The 15748-nt window shown below is 44.0% G+C and overlaps 1 protein-coding gene across 2 annotated transcripts in view; it reads right to left on the bottom strand.

Annotated features, from left to right (window-relative positions):
• The window catches only part of SFXN5 (sideroflexin 5), a 104323-nt gene that overhangs the window by 78389 nt on the left and 10186 nt on the right, over positions 1-15748 (bottom strand). For both annotated transcript variants that reach the window (XM_033007080.2, XM_042808247.1), the window contains exons 2-3: positions 13377-13445; positions 2457-2534 (exon numbers count right to left, since the gene is read on the bottom strand). In XM_033007080.2, the coding sequence (XP_032862971.2) occupies positions 2457-2534; positions 13377-13445 (147 nt within the window). The remainder of the gene's footprint in view (positions 1-2456; positions 2535-13376; positions 13446-15748) is intronic.

Genomic DNA, 15748 nt, shown 5'->3' with positions numbered 1-15748 from the left:
AGCTGGCCAGCCCGTCATGCAACAGTGGGAAGCTCCCAATTAAGCCAGTCAGAAATTCCCATTCACCTTCACCCAGATGGATCACAAGAGTGCCAGTGTTTGATGCTTTTATTTCCCAATTTACCTCCCGTTTCATTAGAGCCAGCCAGCTCCAGGAGTAACAGACTGATACCTGCTGGCTTCATGGATCCTTTCTCCAGATTAACAAGGCAGCTTCAGCTGCCTCATAATTGTGGTTGCTCCCATCCCACAGCAGCGTGGGCACAGTGAGTGTCATCTGCTTTGAGGTCCCTCCTGTCTTCACCCTTTTTAGAGTGGTTGTGGTATCCCGAGCGAACGTTCAGGTCTCACAGCCTTGCTGGGATCTACCCACTGCTTGCTCACCTCTCCCTGTGGTTTGGTTTAATTGCTGCAGCAAAACACAATTAAATACAATAACAAGCACATGCTGCAATTCCACCCCAGGCTCCTCCTGCGAGAGCTACTTTATCCTACAGTCAGCAGAAATACATAAAACCCTCTACCATAACTGACACTACGATCAAAGTGAACCGTATCAGGATTTTACTACAAAAAAATATTATTTGTCACACCGATGTGCTAACATTTCTCTAGGAAAGGCATTTTTGGCATCATTTTCTCTCTCTCCTCCTCTGCCCCATACCTTTATTTTACACTCAGAACCCTCCAACTTGCATAACAAGGTTCACCTCCTGCATACGTTGTCATGACTGAGGGAAATGAGGAGCGTGATACTTTTGTTTGCTCTTTTCTCAGTGCCATTCTGAATGAACTCTGGGTACATCCCCGGTTTGTCACTATGCAAACCCAAAATGTAGGTCAAAAGTCTGCGTGGTTTGCCACAGCGAATGACTTGTATCTCATCTGCCTTCAGGCAGATGGGAACTGAGTCATCTGCTGCTGCATCATTCTTCGCTTTTCTCCTTTCCCCAACCCCGGTTTCTTTTTTCTTACCATCACATTATGGATGAAAGAATGCAGTGACAACAGAAGACCGGGAGAGCAATGCCTCGTACCGCGTATCACGCAGGGAGGGGATATTTCCCACCTATTTTTTGCTGAAGCCATGCCTCTTTCCCAACACAGCACCTACCGCACAAGTAGCTACTTTCAAAAGCAGATGCAAATCTCAATTTTATTCATTTACCTGATCTACTTGTCTATCATGCGAAGAAATTATCACAGGTGAACGGGAAAAAAAATAAAAATAAAGGGGCTATTTGACCTCCAGGGTGTGGGAGAAGAGCTCTCTACCATTTCCATCACTGTCTACCTGGGAGGAGCACTGGTCCTTTGGCACAGCTGCTTCTTATATCTCCTTGATATAATTAATTCATGCTGTTCTATTACATTGAATTAGAGAGGAGTGAAGTCTTTTGTGCCAAATTCACCACAAAAAAAAGGCCCTGCGGCGGTGTTATGGTCAGGTGACTACACATGGACAGATAAAGAAAAGAGTTTTGAGAGAATACCCACAGGAAGAGCAATGATTTTTGCTTCATGCTACTGATTTGGAGGTTAAAGGCTCAAAAAAGCAGTCTCGCCCCTCTGCAACACTCATCTCTGCTTCCACAAGTTTCATGTCTTCATATATATGAATATCAGACAACAGTCCAGAAAACAGGACTGGCAGGGTCCTGGGGAGATCACCCAGCCCATCCCTCTATCCCAAAGCAGAATCAAGTTCTACCCAAAATGACCCTTTTCTCAGCAACTGCCTAAGTCCTGCTAAGACTTTCACACCAGTGGGGTTTCCACAACCTCCCTCAGCTTCCATCCCAACAGTAGGAACATCACCCAGCAAAAAGTACCACTACTGATAGTTTCATCTACAACACGAGGAAATCCAGAGGGTTATACATAGCCCGAACAACATTTATTTCCGTGAGGCAATTATTATAACCAACAGGAACACAGTAGGAGAGGGGGCTGATGCATCACAGTTGCTGGTACAAGAACCTACAGGACTGACAACAAGGTTTCCTGCAGCTAAAAAAAGAAAACAAATTTTTTTTTTTTTTCTTAAATTGTAAAAGCACAGTTTGCAAAGGAAAGGGAAGCAGTAGCGTTGGCCAAATGTAATGGATAACTCTGCAAGTCCGAAACTGCAAACTTTGTACTTACTCTAAATAAAAAACTTGTATGTTTGTATTGCAAGCCCCTTTCTATCCCTTCTGCTCAGCAACATTTCTAACATGGGAACTTCACAACAACGCAAATTCACTGTAACACACTGGCATGAGCTGCAAGGGACCAGAAGCAACATTGCAGTGACCAAGTGAACAGAGCCAATACGGGATTTTACCGGTAGAAACACCAAAAAAAGCCGTGCAGTAGTGAATTTGACTGTAGATACAGCCTCAAATGCCAGATTGTCCTCCCCGCTCCAGCCCACAAGAAGAAGTAGGAATTTAACTAAGGCTTTTTCCTCTTACCTCTTTGTTGGTGACTCCTGGGGGCAAAGTCCCATGCTTGTAATCCTCCAACAACTGCACAGCTTCCTTCAGACGGCTCTGCAAATAAAACAGCAGCGTGGTCTGCAAAGCTTGTCCTGCACCGAATCGTTTTATTGAAGGCAATGAATTTAAGTTATAGAATTGTATCATCCAGAGGCTAAGCTATAGAATTGTATCTTCTAGAGGAAGAAACTAAAGAGAAAATAGAAAAACTCATCTGTGGAAGGCATCGTGAAAACTTGAGAGTCTTCAGTGTGGTACCAGAGATCTGGTAAGTCTTGGGAGATGAATGAGTTCTCTCTCACTTAAGGGTAGAAAATAGTTTTAAGACAAAGTAGATACATTCAGGTGCAAAGTGGAATACCCACCTCAGACATTGGCATCACCCCATATCACTCTCAGATTAGTAGCTCCCAGCGATGCCTACAGGGAAACTGCCTAGACTGAAGACCCGGCTTTGTCCCCACACCCTCTCCCAGAACATGTTCTGGGGAGGTATAGCTGAAGAGCAGAGCAAAGTAGAAGCCTGCACATATTAAGCAGCCCCACTAAGAGCCCAGTGCCCGCGAAAAGGTGACAATGCAGCAAGTTTCAGCCCCGTCTCAGCACAGCCACGTAACGAGGAGCAGCTCCGCCGGACCCAGCGTTTAACGGCACGCCAGGCAACGTGTCGTCACTGCTTTGTAACTGCACGCTGAAGTCCGAGCCGAGTTAATTTATCTGAAATGCCACGACATTTCCAGAAACTTCAGGCAGATCTCAGAGTGCCACTACGCTGAACCGCTGACCTGTGCTGGTTTTTTACGGCGCCTGTCACACGCTCATTCGGACGGGGTTTTTGCAACCCTTCACGTTCGCTCTAAAAATACCAAAGTCAGTCATCAGAGCAGTTAAAGTTAGAATCTACCACCAGCAATTCAAACACATGCATGTGTAAATAAAGATCTTCCTCACATTGTGATAAAATAGAATAAATACATTTCATGTGTTCAAGGGATCACAAGAGCATTAAGCCATGCTACCAGCCTGTCAGAATCATCAATTTACTCCCAGAACAGTTATTCATATAGATAGAAATATAACAAAGTGTTCTGCAGTTGAAGCAAATTTTATATATATGTATAATACTTTCAAGAATTGTGTATATATAATAATATATATTTCAAGAAATATATATAGTGTGTTTATATATAATCTATATAACATATATTTCTTTAAATTAAAAAAAAAACAAAAACAACAAAACAAAAAAACACAGTGCAGAAGTAGAGAGGTAGAAAGATTCTTTAATTACTCCAAGTTAAAGAGGAACAAGTCAGGATTTACAGAGCAGCTTCAGTGGAATTAAAGCTGCTTATCCAAGCCTGCAGGAAGCACCAGATCATCGAGTAATGGCTCCCAAATATTTGAAGCCAAACAAATCACTCAGCTAAACATTTTCAAAAGCCTCCTGCAGGTTATCTGTCACCCAGATGAGTAACAGCGACTTCGGTTTGACATTTCTGCACCAGCTCTGTTGCTCTGGCAGCTTTTCTAACATTAGCGCTAGAGGACATTTCATAAATACAGAATATTGTGACTAAAATAACACGTCGTGTGACGGTGGCTCATCGAAAACCCCGTGGCTTTAGTGTAATCGTGTCAAGGCTCCTCGCCCTCACCGCAAGCCCCGCTCTCACAACCCTCCTGCAAATAAGGCGAGCGTCCCCGAGCTCATTACGAGCCCGCATCCATGGGATCGGTTGCAGGGAAACTACTTTTCTCCCTTTCATGCAAACATCAAAGAGCACTTTGCTGTTTCCTTGGAAGCACCAGCAGTTACGCCAACCTGAAAGCGGCAATTAATGAATGACTATTGTCCTTAAAACATTCAACACACAAGACATATGGAATAGTGGCAATTCCTTCGCTTCGCAGAGGGAGCGGGTTGGGATCGGATCCATGGCTGGTTTCACGCTGGCTGAGCTCGCATCATCAGCGCCACGCTATTTCCAGCCCTGGTATTTTATATATTCTTGCACTGATTAGCAGCTGCTCAGCAGAAGTGGAGTGTCTGTACAAAGATGTCAAATGAGGCTCAGCATCAGACAGGAACGACCTCTGCAAAAAAACTATATATTCTTGGCAAACTATGGGCTCAGAGATGGGGCTCGTTCATGTTGGGTGCTAATGCCAAGGTCAGTGCCACCAGCCCAAGCTCACAGCCCAGTGGCACTACACACATGTAACCAAGTGACAAATTTTCTGTTTTCTGCCCTATTTCTGGGTGTGTTGGCCTGAAATTAGGTCCTTCGACTCAGCCTGTCCCATGCTCCATGCCCCTGCAGAAAGGGATGCCCATGGTCCTTCTCACGCTTTGCTAAGCCACTTGCTTGGGACTTCCCAGAGCTGCTCTAGATTTCTCCTACCAGGACAGGGCTTAGGTCCACTCGCAGATTCAGGCACTACCCTCAGTTGCTGGCACGTTCATGTCCCACCCCGAAGGGGAGTAGGCTATGTCAAGAGCATGAAGGATCTCAAAGAAAGATAGTTAAGGCCAAAGCTGGACTGTATTTTAGTGCTAGGTGCAAGCCCTTTCTTCTGATCTTTATTCCCATTTTATTGGGGCACTGCAAAATTCCAAAAAAGTATATTCACCAGTTTTTACAGATTTTACAAAGAGTATCGAAGATGAAGGATGATTGAGTGTGTTTGAGAACCTCCCTCTGTCTTCAAAAGCTAGACAGTCACCTAATTTCACCTAAAAAAGTAGCCGTGGAAACACTGTGCCTTGCTCCAAAAAATCAGAGAATGACTTAATACATAACAGCTTTCATTTCTGGTTCAGAAAAAACATCCACCCAACTCAAACTTTCTCCAACAGTGGCCACAAGCAGGTGCACAGGGAAAAGCAAGAAGGTGGCAAGCAGAAATCATGTCTCCCCTAAGCACCCTCCCAGCCTCCCACGGCTTTCAGCCAAGGCTGATGAGGTTTCTGTGGATTTAGTGAACTCTGGTGGATTCCTCCTCCAGCTGCTTGCTCTGTATCTCCTTCAACCAAACTGCCATCATCCGAGTCGACATAACAGACAAGTGTTAACAGTTGTGTCTTAACTCACAGCCCGCTTTCCTTATGCATACGTATGCTAAATCTGTCTTAAAATTTAAACTTATATTAATAAAAAAAAAAAGAACATGCGAGTGATGGATTGAATGCATGAGTCCTTTCCTGCAAGGAGCCTGCATTCCTTAGGAGCATAAGTCAGTGCATCCTGAATACTTCAGTGGATAAGGCTGGTCACTGGTTGTACCTTTCCAAGCCTACCCAATATCCCAGGCAGAGAAACGAGTCCTCATTATACAAGCCAAGTCCTCCTGGCATGGGACAAAAAGGAAGAGTTATGAATTAGGATGGTGTTTTCTGGCGGTACAGCACTAGGTGATGTACTGTCCCTTCAGAAGGGCTGAGGATCTCATACCGAAGAAAAGCTGACCTTGAGAAACAGGAGCACGGGATGAAATCCAACGGCACAGACACGTGGCCATGCTCTTCTGGGCAGGCTCAAATTCCTGCAAGACCCTCAGGGCTCTGAAGCCGGAGTGACCAACTAGAAGAAAGACCAGTTAAGACTGTTGGCTGATCGCCAGAAAACTATGAAGCACTGAAGGCGTGAGAAACAAATAGGTTTTTAGGCCATTTCAGGCATTTCCAACCTGCGAAGAAAAGTAATCATACAAGATCACAACAGGACTCGAGCCCCTTGAAGTTGTTCTTGATAGCTCCTTGCCTTATTAGTCTCATGGCTGTTCAAAAATATCATGTTAGGAAGAAGCTATTACCTAGCATGAGTATCAAGAAAATATAATTGTATAATATTGTAGACAGCCTGATAATTCAGAGGTGAAAAGCCAGACAACTGAATGACTAATGACTGCAGATCCAGGGAAGACAACCCTTCTTGCCTCCAAAGCTAGAAAATAACCCAGGAATGCCAGCACAACATTCTGGAGAGCCATTTGTGCTCATTATTGGTATGTGTTTTTGTCACTGAAATTACCTACACTGTGTGTCTTGCAAATTATCTCCACAGAACAGCATGTAACTCTGAATGAAAAACTGGAAGTAATAGATGAATGGGTCTGTGTTCTATTTTTTTCTCCTTCTCTTGAGGAAATCTTAGTAGTTACTATAACAACCCTGGCCAGATCCCATCTTGTTTAGTATGGTAACAAACAGAAAACAAAAAAGCCCGATTTTGCTTTTAAAATTGCAGTCTTCATGAATTTCCCCTTTCAGCTCCATGGGGAGAGAGGGGAACTTTCTCAAAGAAAAGAGTCCTAGACCAACACTGCTGATGGTTCCCGAGGTTGACAAAAGAGTGGTACAGAAAGCGAACAAAATGTTAAGTGCTAAATGCAAGGACCACATTAGGAAAACACCCTCTCACGTAGCTTGGAGGAGTTCAGGTAGTTTTAGTGAACCACTCCCAGCCTCAAAATTTCATTAGTGAAAAGATACGGTTGCTTTGTATCCCTTGCAGAAGAGTCAAACCTGCTCTTTTAACCAGAGCCTACAAAAAATAGGAAATAACTTTACAGCGTGCAACAGCTCCAAATACCAACCAGCTCCACCCGCTGCCTTTTAGCACGCTACAACATTATTATGAGACTTGATAACGTCTAAGATTACACTTAATTTCCATTTTAACAGGGGAAAAAAAGAGGTCTGTCTACAAGGTTGTGCTACTGTTTCCATATTTATTGTTGCTTGATTTCTCTACTGCTATCTGTAGAAAAAAAGTGTCACTTGAGTTTTTACAGTATCACTTAAAAAAAAAAAAAATGTAACCACAGTTTTTAGTAGTATGTATCATTTCTTTCATACCCCTTTTCTCATAAAAACTAGAGCACTTCTAGCGGTGGATGATGGGGTCTCAGCTCGCACAATAGGGTGCTAGACAGACCATCTGCACCCGGAGGATGTTCTTACAAACCTAAGCCAGGGATCCACCAGGCTCAACGATTCAGAAGCACAAACTCCAGACTTGGTGCTCCACCACAGCAGCCTAAGCCACGTCGAACCCAGGAAACACTCCTCAACAACAACAAGTCTTCGGAAAAAGGTTCCATCGTCGCCTCGTGTTGAGCACAGCTGGAGAACACCCAACTTTTGCACTACAGCCCAGTTCACTCAACCCATGAGAAGTATGCAATGGGCTACCACTGGTCCATGAGCTTGGCCTTTATGGTTGTGGACAAGTCGGAGCCCGGGCATGAGCGTGATCTCCGACAGAGTTTTGATTCAGATCATCCAGCCCTTCTGCCAGGTGATTCCCAGTCACAGTTTGGGAGTTACTGTGGGCCAGGACAGCTGCCAGCAGGCACCTTTGGGAGAGGAGGAGTGCTCAGCTGCACGGCACAAACCACGTCAGCTGCCTGCACAGCCAAAACCCACTACCTGATGCGCTCTGAATGAACCAGCTTAGATTTAACCCATAAGTTTTAGCGCAAAGAGCTAATGAAACCTGCTCTGCTCCGACTCGGGACAACAGGCATTGACGTAGAAGATCGTGGCCTGGAGTACTCTTGCAGGACTACAACAGCAGAATGCTTCAGTCTTTGGAGAAAGAGTTGCTGAAGGATCGCGGTATTCGGGGCTTAGTTTGGCATGCCAAAGAAAGGAGGAGAAAGAACAAAAGCAGAGAAGCCAACAGGAAAGTAGCCCACATCCCACTGAGCTGATGGCCACCTCATGGAATCCTTCATTGGCACCCCAGGTCCCTCATGGCCATCGCTCCAGCACCCTGGTGGGATAAAGAACAACTGCTTTGGGTCTCCTAGATGGTTGCACACATGTACACACGTCAGACACCTCCATCCAGCACATGAGCTCTTGTACTGATTTTCCACCTTGTCCTCCTTGCTCTAGGGCACACTGTTTCTGTCTGAAAGATCTGTGCCTTGTCTTCTCTTGGATCTCAACTGATGCCTACACATGGCTGAGAGCTGCCTCCAGAAACCCATATGTGCACATACAGACCGTAATAACAGTCATTATGCCAGTAGCACTACAACATTACTGTTCCAGAATCAACAGAAAAAGAGTCAAGTTTCGCATTCGAGGCGTTTAAGAGAAAAACCACTGATGGGACAGGGCAGGCTGGAACAGTTTGCATCTCCCTTTGCTCACGCGGGGCTTGCGTCGAGGTTTGGAGGCCGCGTGAGCCCGGTGATGATCCGCCGTGCGCCTGTGAGTTTCACTGGTTTCAGGGTCGGGCCAACGATGACTTACTGGCACGCGATCAAAAGTCAGGGTCCTCTGGCCGTCGGCACCACAAATTCGACATGGGATATGGAAATCCAGCTGTGCTCTGCCATCAGCGACTCAACAGTTTCGATTTTGTCTCACTACTCTATGGATGATACATACGGCAGACTTGACTCCAGCTGGCCCTATTGTATTGGATCTACAGTGACAGACAACAGGAGCCAGAAACTTTTTGTTCAAGTAGAGCCAGCAGATGTGACACTGAATAAACACAGACAGTCAATCTGCTGAGTAAGAAGGTATCGTTCATATAAATAACATACATCTAATCCTGCTTCCATTTTAAACCCAAATATGGGAATGCAAGATGCTCAGCGCTCTGCAGATTTATGCTCTGAACAATGAGATAAAGCAAAAGCAGATAACACACAGCTCCTGTGAGCTCGGTTTAATGCTTATTTCACTTTTCCTTTGAATTATTGTCAGATCTACAGCTTTCTCCATGAAGAGCTTCCCACAGAGTGTTAACAGTCTGTCCAGGCTAATGTCAGATGGGATGAGTTAGCCCTATCAAAAAATCTGCTGGTCCCTACTGGTTCTCCCGATGGACCTTAATTACAGAGCAATTAAAATTATTATTCCAATTGTTTTAACCTCACACATTTTGAAAGTAGGCATTACACCCACTGAGGGGTTTCTCATGGTCTCAGCAACAGGACTTGTTGGGCTTGACCTCTGAAATGACACATTTCCCGCTTATTGGAAAAGTTTGCAAATTTGAAGCTGCCAAAAAATTATTTCATTAGAAAGCCAGTAATGATATGAATTAGCACGCAAGAAAACCTTCTCATTAGAGGTTACGTGCAATATTGACACAAGGTCAGTGCCTTGTTTCAATATCATATGCACTCAGAAAGCCAGTAAAATTGGTAGGCAAGTTTGATACAGATAATTATGCTACCAGAACCCACTAAAGATAAAACTGGAGCAACTGGCTTCCAACTGCTCCAGCCACGTGCCTCACACAGGCACACGCTTGCTTTTTATGAGTTCACAGACTGCAAAGTACAGCTACAACATAATCCAGTACTCAATATGCACCCCTTGAGGATTAATGTTGAAGAACCTCTAAAAGACAAGGAAGTTTTTAATTGTGTTAAGAATTCGTTTTATTGAAAAATAAATGAGTAAGAGAGGACTGTTGCTGAGACTAATTATACTTGATATCACAGTGCTTGGTTTCTCCTACTCAGAGGGATCACTTCATCCGTCCTCAAAACACAGCCACTAGTAGGATGCAATGATGTAACACACAGCAATTAAAAAAAGGATGCAGAAAAAAATATATTATTACATTTCCCAGCATTTTTCATGGGATTAACCTTCATTCTCATTAGAGACTAATTTATCTGCTTTTTTTTTTTTTTTTTTCCTCATTTGCTAGTGAGCTCCTCCAAGACAAACAGCAATTTATTTGTTCCCCGAGAACCCCAGGCCTGAAAGATGCAGCCATCTGTCAGCGAGGAGGAGCTCTCCGTAAACGGCTGTTTTTTTTCATCAAATCCTTTCTCGATTTTAATTTGCCACCTAAATTATCAAAGAAAACCAAACAGCTTTTAGTTATATACACACACAAAGTATTTTAAAGCGCAGCAAGCAGGACAATCAACAGAGCAGCTTTTGTGCTCCGAGATGTGTTTCCCGTGACCCCAGGTGTTCACGTCTACTTTGCCAAGAGACTGCTCTAGGGAAAAAGAACTCTTGTAGACTTCATGAAATGGGCTGCAGGTCTACTGAAACTTCACTATCATATAATTCAAACTCTCAAAGAAAATGGACGGAGGGCGTTTCCTTTCTTGGAAAGCCACCAAGCCATTCCTGAAGACCACAAAGGTCAGACCTATGCTTATTAGACCCCACAGAAGGACTCCAAATCTCCTTTATTCGTTGAGGTTCAGCTGGGGTCTGGAATTTCTTGAGGCACTCAAATCTTGACAGCTGTCTCCAGGATAAAAATGGGCCACTCGGATTTTGCTCTTTTTTCCCTTAGGTCTCACCTTCTTAGAACCACCTCATCAAAAGGTGTCTGGAAAAATTAAGTTACACCACCTGACCACTCAGCACCCCCAACGTTACCAACCTCTTCAAAAACTTCTAACATTTTGAAAAGGTGACAATGGGAAGGTAGAAAAGCATGCGGCTGAGCCAACAAAGGGATCAACTCATCGAAGTTCAGAGTGGGTAACCAACTCACAGATAGCTTACCCAAGAGTCTAGTCACCCTCTATATTCAATGGAGCATGATGAGCAAGATAATTGCCCTCAAAGGGCAGGAGAGATACAGCCCTTAAAAAGGAAAAAAATCACAAAGGAGGGGAAAAGGGAGCCTTTCAGGATCTCAAATACCTGTTTTCACTCTGGAACCACAACTGTTTGGTGCTGGAGGTAACAAAATGGGTAGACAGAATTACAGGTTTTGGGTACACGGTGAAACCAGTCTGAGTTATAGAGCTCAATTTAAATTGTTTCATTACACTGCTGTAACCATAGTGTAAAAGTGCTGGCCCCATCCCAAATGGGAACACAGTGCCTTCTTCTTAAACCTATTTCGTAACTACAAAAAGTAGAACCACTAACTCAGTCATGTTCACTTATATCTCCCCACTTTGGAGATACAAAAGAAGCAGGTTTAAGAATTCTGGGTTTTTTCTATATTAACGTCATTGTGACAACCAATAGTTTGGTCCTGGATTGTGCACAGTGGGTTACCCAGATTAAAAAAAAAAAAAAAAAAAAGGCAAAAAACAACCTACATACACACACATGCTATAGGCTTAAATGAAGACTTGAGAAAGGTGAGGACTATTATTAGAACATGGAAACATTCCCAAAGGAAGAGAAATTTTAACTAAACGGAACTGGGTGGATGCTCTCCACTCAACAGAATTTTCCTCCAAGAAAAAGGAAAAGAAAACAAGCTGAAGAATAACAAAATCTACCAAAAAGAAGAACCTCTGTGCAAATGATCGTGACTCAGGACCTCCTGGTGCAGCTGCCTGGAGCCCAGAACCCATTTTCATCCTCAAACATCCTGAGCCCATCCTGTCCCCGACACTGTGCCCCAGAGCAGGAGGTCAGAAAGCACATGCGTCTGGAAACCCATCAAATAGCAACTCTGCAAAGCTTTCTAGTGCAAATTGGTGTTTCAACGTTTGTCTGGATCCGTTTCTGAGCCCCAGTTTCCTCACTGCCTTTAGGTGTTTGATCAGCGTTCGCAGTGCATGACGAATGGACAGTCTCCCATCTCCAAGATCCCATTCCCTTTTTGCATGCAAAGTATCCTCTCCTTCCCTTCAAAAAGCATCATTAGGTAGTGAGGACCCTTTGCATCCACTTAGGAATTTCGGAATCAAAATTATGAGAATAGAGAGAGCGAGCTCACAAATTACATACAGCAGCCTCTGCATCACCACAAACACACACTGGAGGATTCCCCACGCTGCCAAACACACTCCTTCAACACGCCCCGTGTTGCACTTAACACTAAATCTCCACTAAGGTAAGAGCAGTGCTGAGCTTTTTACGGGTAGCATTTTTTTAATTCTGGCATAGGTGCTCACATCCTCTTTAAACAGCAGCTCTAACACCTGCAAAGCGCACTGCATCCTCAGGTAATATCGTGATTTTAATTCCCTTTTATCACGACACAACGACACCTTCAAAAGGTACTCAAAATGAACAACACGATACATCTTAGCTTTATGTTTTTGAAAAAAAAAGCAACCCGATTTAGAAGAAATTGATTATTTAAAGCTGTATTGGGTTTTTTTTTTTTTCCCCCCCCACCACCACGGTGTGTAAGGAACTGGACTCAGTTCACCATTAGCTACAATGAGCAGATCAGCTCCCTGTGTTTTGAGAATTGCTTGTGCATATATTTTCATCTTAAACTATCCCACCTCAAAAAAAAAAAAAATTAAAAAAGAAAAAGCAGCTGCCCTTCACTGAAAGCAAAATCCTAAGTTTTCGGGCCAACAGGCAGAATTTAAATTTACCAGTAGAAATATTTCTTCTAAAAGGATTCCCCGCAACTATTAGTCACTATTTTATGAAAGCAGAGAAATGCAGTAATGCTGGACAACACTAAATGAAACATAAATGGGCCAGAAACCCAAACACTTGTTACAAACAGGGTAATAACTAAGGCAAAACTACAACAATTTGCTCAGAAAAGGTCTTCTTGAGTGCAGCCACTGAAAAACTGCGGTGCCAACCCACCCAGCTCACTTCCTCCACGAGAATTAATATTTGGTCTCTGATCTACTCACCTGCATTTTTTTTTTCCATGAGGACTTGTAGGAATTTTCCTTCTGAGATGATGACATCGTTGGCAAGTTTAACCGAAACCAGTTCAGGGTCTCACCAGTTACCAGAGGGAGATGGGAGACTGACAGGTGTGGATTCACTGATGTCTAATAAAAAGCAAGTTTCTGCCGTGGATTTAACAGAGCTCAGTCGGGCAATCAATCAACTGTGAGACACAAATCCACTGGAAACCTGGCTCCATTACTTCTGCTGTTGACAGAACTTGTTTTTAATCTAAGCTTTTCTAATAAACAGTACTTTCAGAAAACAAGGCGCGAATACATTACCTCAGTAACAAAAAGAGTGCGTGGATCGATTATGTCCAAGAAGTGCCTGAATCTGCCATAAAATGAAGTCTGGAAGACAAGAAAAAAAAAAAAAAATGTGTTCAGTTAGAAATTGCCTTTTCACTTGCTGCAGCAAAAGGTTTTATTTCCTCTGTAGAACTAAGTAGCAACTAGCAAGAAATAATATAGAAGCTATTCACTGGTAATTTGTGATAGGAAATCTGAAGGAAAAGCTGAGAATTTTGACCCTGGTAGTAGCAGTGTTGCTATTAACAGGATACCAATATAGGTGCTCTAATAAAGGGGCACTATCAAGCTGCTAAAACACCCTTTTTCCTTTTTCCACCAAAATAAAATATTGCCTGCTTCCCTACGGGTCTCCTGGGAGATGCCTGAGGTTGCAAAAACCCAACGTGCCGCTCCAGACCTCCCACACCGAGCAACGCTGCCGAAGGAATCCCCACCTTGCAATATCTTTAACACAGTCCCTGTGCTGCTCGTCCTCGTTCCTGTTAGCACCCCACCGGGCGGGACCAGGTGCCAAAGGGTCCCCGATTTTGGGGAGAGACTAAAAGTAAGGAAACTCCTCCACCTGTACACCGCTGGAAAAAGAGGTAAGTGAAATTATATTTTCAAACGCTCTAAAGAGAGTTTAAAGTCTCAAGGGAACAAGTAGTTTTCTCCTTGATGGGAAGAATGAGAAAGGTAAAAGACGAGATCAAGCACAAACCCAGATTTATGTCTTACATTTATTGCAGAATTGCCCGGGCACTAAACTAGGGCTGGGTTTCATTGTTCTAGGCCTTACACAAACATAGAGCAGACGGACTGCGAATCTTAGCATATGTAAAAAAAACCCACAACTTTATGGTTTGGGCTTGTTCTTAGTGGCACATTTGGACAAATCCAGTCTAGATGTGCTTGCGTAGGGACAACACTGCGCAAAAGCTGGTGAAGATGCTTTCGTTGGGAGCAGCAAAAGTGTCTGAAGGACCAGAAAGGGATCCAGGGAACGGGGTCTGAGAGAAGGGGGAGATGTCTGTGAAACAGGCTGGAAAGATCATGGGCGGCTCCGAAGGAAAGGAGAGGAGTTTTGACTCAGTATTTAGGGGGAAAAAAAAAAAAAAAAAAAAAAAAAATGTAGGCAAGCAGCCTAAACTCTCATCCGGACATCGGCACGGCCAAACGGACGCGGGGCAGCCCGGTCCAGCGGCTGCTCTCCCCCGTGGCTTCTCCTCAGCAGAATCTGCAGCCCATCACGGATGTGGGAAGGACACAGGACACGGACCCCCACGTCCTCCTGACTATCGGGACCCCTTTGCCCTGGGTGCTCTCCAGCCGCGCGCAGGCAAATCTCTTTTTGTGTTTGTAATGCAGAAACGTGCTATAAATAAAGGAGAGGAATATGGCTACAGCAGGGAGAATGGCATTTAATCACAGCCTGGCATAATTTTATCAAACGTGCTGGTTCTTCTCTGCTGAATCCATCGAGCACAGAGAAATACCAATAATATTCCCTACTTATTCAGGCAGAAATCTCTCTCTGATGGCTGTTTCCAGCAACGCTGCTGTCCACCACCTTGCATTGCAACACCCCGCTCTCAGCTGCTTACAAAACTCCGCTGTTATTTTTCTTAAAAAAAGAAAAACCCACCACTAAACAAAATAGCTTGACATAACTTCAGAAAAAAAGCCTAGTGGTTTTTCATTAGCATTGATTTAATTAAGACTAATTCTGGTGCTTTCTAGCTTTCGCGAGCCTGGCGTTTTGCTGCCTTACTTTTATTCTCAGTATGAAGATCTCTGCAGATGCCACTGTCCTCCACATCTCCACTGCCCGACGCTTGCCAGTGGTGCAGGGAGTGACACAACTAACACATGATTCACTCGGTCCCTCATCACGTTACCCCAAGTGCTCCCACGTACCGTCGTCCCTCTCCCACTGCCCATCCTTCTGCACTTGCTCAGCACCAAACAGTAATAAAAGAATTCAGAGCAGCTGTAGGTACATGGGTTTAAACAAGAACAAAAGGGGGAGAGTTTTAAATTTAAGCAGTCTCGACTTCCCCACTGCCTCCATGGTTGTGATACGCATTTCACCGTGAGAAAAACAAAAATCAAATTAAGTTAAACAAAAATGAAACAAAATTAAATGAACATCGGTATTTTACGCGCACTTTACAACGGTGTAAATGCCAGTACAAAGCACAAGGAAGGGGGAATGAGATCGTAAGTTCAAATGTGCATGAGAAGTGCTCTTTCAGAAGTACAGATCTCAACGTGCAAAGCTGCAGAGGCTCTCAGGACGCCGGCCCCCTCGCCCAGGGTCGTTGTTTGTTTGGCTTGGGTACAGTGCTCGCCTCCTGCCCTGG

This window comes from Tyto alba, unplaced genomic scaffold, assembly GCF_018691265.1.
Source record: "Tyto alba isolate M040663 unplaced genomic scaffold, T.alba_DEE_v4.0 Super-Scaffold_6, whole genome shotgun sequence".
Taxonomy (NCBI): Eukaryota; Metazoa; Chordata; class Aves; order Strigiformes; family Tytonidae; genus Tyto; species Tyto alba.
The sequence above is the reverse complement of the archived record's forward strand: the minus strand, read 5'-3'. Positions and strand labels throughout refer to the sequence as shown.